Source organism: Erithacus rubecula, assembly GCF_903797595.1.
Source record: "Erithacus rubecula genome assembly, chromosome: 10".
NCBI classification, from domain to species: Eukaryota; Metazoa; Chordata; class Aves; order Passeriformes; family Muscicapidae; genus Erithacus; species Erithacus rubecula.
The window spans coordinates 25,091,159-25,096,949 of record NC_136662.1 but is presented as its reverse complement, the minus strand read 5'-3'; the positions used below and the strand labels follow the sequence as shown (position 1 = coordinate 25,096,949).

Below are 5,791 nucleotides of genomic sequence, written 5' to 3'. Positions count from 1 at the left end.
TCTTTTGTCAATATAACCATGATGCTAAAATAAGTATTTTTTTTCCATCAGGTTACCTCTCTGTACTCAGAGGGCAATCATAGCTCCTCTCTGCTTCCATCTTAGAGACAAGCTGGTCTTTCATTCTTCTCCTTCAAGACAGTTCCATTCTCCTGCTCACCCAGTAATGCACCTCTCCATATCTATTTCCATCTGATTTCATCTTCCTGCAGCACAACTGACCACATGCACTGGTTTTTTTTTTGGTCTCATGTGAAGTTAAGTTCATCAAATAGATTGGCCTGAACTTGTTTTACAGACCTACAAAAGGTAAGGGTAAGGAATAACCTCTTAACTTTGCTAAGGGTGAAACATGGCATGTGGTGCTTGGGTTTTTCTTTCTGACCTTAGAAAGTGGACATGGCTAAAATGAGAAAGATGTTCTCAGGCAGGCAGGAGGCAGCTTTGCAAATCACTGTACCACAGAGGAAAACCAAATGGGACCTAAGCTCCTAAGACTGCTCTACTGGGTGAGAAATATTTTAAATGAAAAGACAAAAGTCCCTAAGTTGGGATGGCTGGAATCCCAGCTCCTGAGCCACTGGGAGTTTGTGCCAAGTGGAGACACTGAGACCAGGAGTCTGGGAAATCTGAGTGAAGGATGTGGAGTCAGGACAAGGTCTGGAGGGAGGCAAGAAATCAATCAGTAAGGAGAGTGAGGGGCAGCAAGGGTTGCACAGAGGAAGCAAAGAGCTGGGGATGACAGAATAATTATCAAGAGCAAGAGACAAATCACATGGACCAGCAGCTGGCTCCAGTCCCTTCTCAGGCAGGTCAGGGAGCATCAGGGTCCCTTCTGGGGCTTTTCTCCATCCTAAACACCCCAGGTCCCTCACAGCTCCTCACCACCTGCCCCAGCCCCTCTCTGGAGCTGCTCCAGCACTCCTGACCCTGGGCAGGAACGTGCTGCATTCCCCCAGTCCTTTCCTTTGTGGCCACTGCTAGGTGAGAATGGCACAGGTTAAAAACAGGCAGTGAAAGAAATCAGCTTAAAGGAAATGTTGAGGACTGTTTGTCAGTGTTGTCCTGCTTGGTTCACATGCTAACTGTGTTGTTCCTGCTGTCACATTACCTTCAGCCTGAAGATCAGTCAGAAAAGGAAACTCTGCCTTCCCTGAGACAGTCAGACAGACTAACAGTGGAACAAAAAATGCCAGTGAAGTGAGTTGCTGTTTATGGCTATTTTAATCGTAGGAGATTTATGTGACAGGATGACCAAGTTTGAATAATCTGTACAGCTTTATTTTCCTTCCCTCTTTGAAGGGGATATGACTATTTTGATGCCCTGTTGTCAATTCTGCTTGCTATTCCCATTCAAGTAAATCCCACATGGTCAGTGAGATCATTCTCTGAGTGGTGAATAAATATTAAAACAACTAATATTGCCCATAAGAACAAGAAGCAAAACTGTCTGGTCTATCCTGGTTTCTTATTTTGCTTTTTTGCTTGATAAGAAAGCTAATAAACATTTAATAAAAATTCTGAAAACATGATTTATATTTGATAGAAATTTCTTGTTGTTGCTAAAACAAGTTCTCTGGTGATTAATTCCATCATCACATGATGTCTCACAAAGTCCAACATAATGTTATGTTTAGTTTTCATTTGTGTTTTCACAGGCTTACTATATTTGCACTCCAGTTTATGTGTTTATATATACTTAATAAGTATGCACAATTTTTTTCCTGCTTAAATTTTTGCACTCTGGGTAGAAGTAAATGGAGAGCTACAAAAAAACTTGATTGTTTAAGGTGTCACTGCCACCATCCCATGTAAGAATTATAACCACAGCCACACAATATCCTGACACTGTTATATCTATAAATCTCTATAAATTTGCAATTAGAAAATACCAATTACTGGTGATGCTGAGAGGTGGCTGTGGAGCACAGCTGTCAAACCAGCTTCTATAATTCAGAGAGCAGGGTTGTGATAGCTGAGCTCTTAGAGACCCCTTAGGAACATCAAATTCTTTACAGAACTTGAGAGTGGTTGTTTTTTGGGTTTGTTTTTTTTGTGTGGGTTTTTTTTTTTTTTTTTTTTTTTTTTTTTTTTTTTTTTTTTTTTGTGCTGAGTTGTTGTTTGGTTGGTTTTTGTAGTTTTTTTTTGAAAGAAAACTGGCAATATTTTATACAGAACACTGTTTGCCTTCAAGCCTACAGCAAGTTGCAGGGGAAGAGCCAAAACTCTGAATTTACTCAATTATTTATACCACTGAGAAGCTTGTATGAGGCCCATGTTTCCTACTAGTGTTAGCGTGGTAACATTTTAGATAATCCCAGTCATTCCAAGCTAAAAGTGCCATATAAATGAATGCCTAATCCTTTTGAACTCGATGAGAAATTCAGTGTCCTCTCTAGCACATCCCACTGCTTTGCTGGAGCTCCAGCAGCTATTTCCAGGATGAATAACAGGTCAGCAGTGCCAATATCCCAGTTTTTCCATGGGCAGGGCAGGCAGGATGGGGGGCTGGCTCTCAGCCACCCCAGGCTGCACAGGACAAAGAGCATAATGCTATTTTCAAGGGCAGCTGTTGTTTCCACAGGTCAAACTCAGGGGGAAGCATGGCCTGGGCTCAGTCTGTGGATACAGTACTGGCCAATAAAGGTAAGAAGTGATGGAAAAGTAGCTGTGATCTTAAAATTTTTGTTATCCCAGCTGCCAAGTGCTTTACACTGCTCCCCTCCAGCACTGAGCCCACCAGAGCTGCTGTCCTGAGAGGTTTGCCCTGGCTGCACACACAATATTCAGGGGCAGGCAGAAATGCTGTGGAATAGTTTACATTAAGGTGACTGCTAAATTTCCCCTTGCAATGGTTTCGTTTTTCATAATTTTTTACACAAGAAACCCCCCCACAAACGTTTTCTTGGGTATTCCTGAGAAATATGTGTGCTGTGCAGTGGCTTCCAGTCAGATGAAAAAGGACATGTCTAGAGTCACTTCTCCTGGAAATGTCATTTCTATAGACCTGACACCACAAACCACATGCAGCTTGGAAATTTCCTTGCCCCTGCCCCATTTCCCAGCAGTAATGTTGTGCCCTAGACCCTGGGGTGCCTCCACACAGCTCCTGGATGACATTAATTGACTAACACAATTAAATTTGGGTGCTGTCTTTACTCAGAGCTTGCAAATTGGATTCACTTTAAAACAATTTCTTCCAAACCAACCTTCATTTCTTTCATTTTTTCCCCCTTCAAAGTGAAAAACAGATTAAAAAACAGTCACAAAGAAGCAACAAGGAGTCTGTATTTTATCCAAGTCTTCATCTTTCCTTGCAAGGAAGGATTTGGGAAGCCCCATTGGGGCAGGGCAGCTGTGGGGGGAGCAGATATGCACAGCATGACTCATATCTCTATTTGCTCCCCAACCCAGGGCTCAGCCTCAAATCTCTGATTTTAACAAATCTTTTAACAAATGGACCAGTGCTAAAAAGTCCAAACCACAGCAGGCAGCTGTTGGGAGCAATCCATGGTGGGCAACTCACCAGAAAGTTCTCTTAGCAGTCCCATTATCAGCACTATCATTTCATCTCCTGCATTTATTTCCCCTGCAGCTTCTCAAAGCTGACTGCTGGCTGAGATGTAGAGGAGAGGCAGATATATAGGTTACACTATAAGCCTACTATAAATAAAAATAAAAATAAAAATAAAAATAAAAATAAAAATAAAAATAAAAATATAAATATAAATATAAATATAAATATAAATATAAATAAATAAAGATAAAAATAAAGATAAAATAAAAATATACATATACATAAAGATAAACATAAAGATAAAAAAGATAAAGATAAAAATAAAACAACAACAAAAATATAAATATAAATGTAAATGTAAATGCAAACAGTATAGAGCTAATATAAATAGTATAAAATAAAAAAAGATATAAATATAAATATAAATATACATATTTAAAAATTAAACATTAAAAATAAATATACAAACATATAAATATATTTATATATAAATATATAAATATATAAATATATAAATATATAAATATATAAATATATAAATATAAATGTGAATGTGAATGTAAATAGTATATAGCAAATATAAATGGCATAAAGGAAATATAAATATATAAAAACCTACACCTGTGTGTATGCACACACAGATTGCACTGGCCTTTCCATTCTCCTCCTCACTGTCTATGTGATATTTTCCCCAGAGGGCCTGGCAGCTTTTCGGACATTTTTGAAATCTGAGTTCAGTGAGGAGAATGTGGAGTTCTGGCTGGCCTGTGAGGACTTCAAGAAAACCAAATCCTCCACCAAGATTGTCTTGAAAGCCCAAAAAATTTATTCTGACTTTATACAAGCTGATGCTCCAAAGGAGGTAAAGAGATTTTGCTGTGTGTGCTTTGGGTACTGAGAATGGGGATGGAGTGGAAAGTTATTCATTATTTACCAGGTAAACACCTTGTGCAACTCTGTGAAACAAAGACTGTGGTTTGCACTTTAAATTCTTCACACTGAGAATGAGTTTACCTCACTTTCTGAACTTTCAAGGAAGTTTGCTCAAAATAATTTGTTTTCTCTAACCATTTTTCATAATGCAGTAAGCACCATTTCTTCCATATTTAAGGTATTAGGGCATTAATAGGTGCATGATTGCCTTTGCTCTTTTGTATAGGTATTTTTAACACGATGAGAATGCAAAATTTTCCATCACAGAATTCAGTTCTATCATTATTTCAAGAAAAGTTCTCTACTGTGAAAGAACAAATTGCTTATTAATCATTATTCACTTTCTGCTCCTTAAACTTGTTAAACTGATGTTTTTGCCTTTGCTAGCAAGAGTGCTTTAAATGTCCCCATGTCTTACATATGACTGAAATCCATCTTACTATTGTTAAAAACAAAAATCCATTAAAAACACATAGGGCCAAAATCTAAAATAATGCTGAGTACATTCCCTTTTAATTTACTCTTTGATAATCAGCACTTCATAGGATTTGGTTTGGCAGAAAGATGAGAAGGAAAAGCAAGATTTTTTTCTTCTTTTTTTGGGGGGGATGCCATCTGTATAAGAACCAAATAAAATGAAGAGTTCAGCCTGCTAGAAAAGGAAGGGATGAGTTTCCTGTTTATTTGCATCAGTGGGGTTATTTGGGAGGAAATTCAAATTTCAGTTGTGCCCTGCACACAAACAGCCAGCAAACTGACACAGCTTTCCTGCTCCTCTCTTCCTACAGATAAATATTGACTTCCACACAAAAAATGACATTTCCCAGAAGATCTCAGAGCCCACTCTGAGCTGCTTTGATGCTGCTCAGAGCTCCATCTACTCCCTCATGGCCAAGGATTCCTTCCCCAGGTTCCTGAGGTCAGACGTGTACAAGGAGCTGCTGCAGAAGCACCAGGACAGGAATCAGAAGAGGTGGCTCCCATTTCTGTGAGGAAGAACACTGAGCCTTCAGGAATTGATAATGTCTCCCTTTATTTTTATTTTTATTTTTAAAAATTAAAATAATATTTTTTTTAAAAGTACAGATTGCACATGATGCTTCCTAACAACAGTAGAGGAATATTCAACGAGCAGGGTGGAGTATGCCAGACACTTGAGCTGCCTTCCTAATAAAAAAGTTTGCCATTGTTATTTTTTTTCCAGTGTTTGCTTCATTTTTCAAAGAGTTTGAGATTTTTAAACTGAATATTTTGATTTTCTTGTTTGCTGTATGGCCTCCAAAATAAATCCCTTTCAGGACACTTGAATACATTTACTGCTTAATTTGCCATCTTATTGGT

The 5,791-nt window shown here is 38.4% G+C and overlaps 1 protein-coding gene across 2 annotated transcripts; it reads left to right on the top strand.

Moving 5' to 3' along the window:
- On the top strand, positions 1-5,454 carry RGS21 (regulator of G protein signaling 21). Of its 2 annotated transcripts, XM_079314206.1 has the most exons (5): positions 1-309; positions 1,118-1,200; positions 2,585-2,646; positions 4,213-4,379; positions 5,239-5,454. In XM_079314206.1, the coding sequence occupies exons 2-5, from the start codon at positions 1,190-1,192 to the stop codon at positions 5,440-5,442; spliced, it is 444 nt and encodes a 147-aa protein (XP_079170332.1). In that variant the 5' UTR covers positions 1-309; positions 1,118-1,189; the 3' UTR covers positions 5,443-5,454. The 2 variants fall into 2 exon arrangements, with proteins under 2 accessions (XP_079170332.1, XP_079170333.1); XM_079314207.1 differs by lacking the exon at positions 1-309 and having other exon boundaries at positions 1,096-1,200.
- The last annotated feature ends 337 nt before the right edge of the window (positions 5,455-5,791 follow it).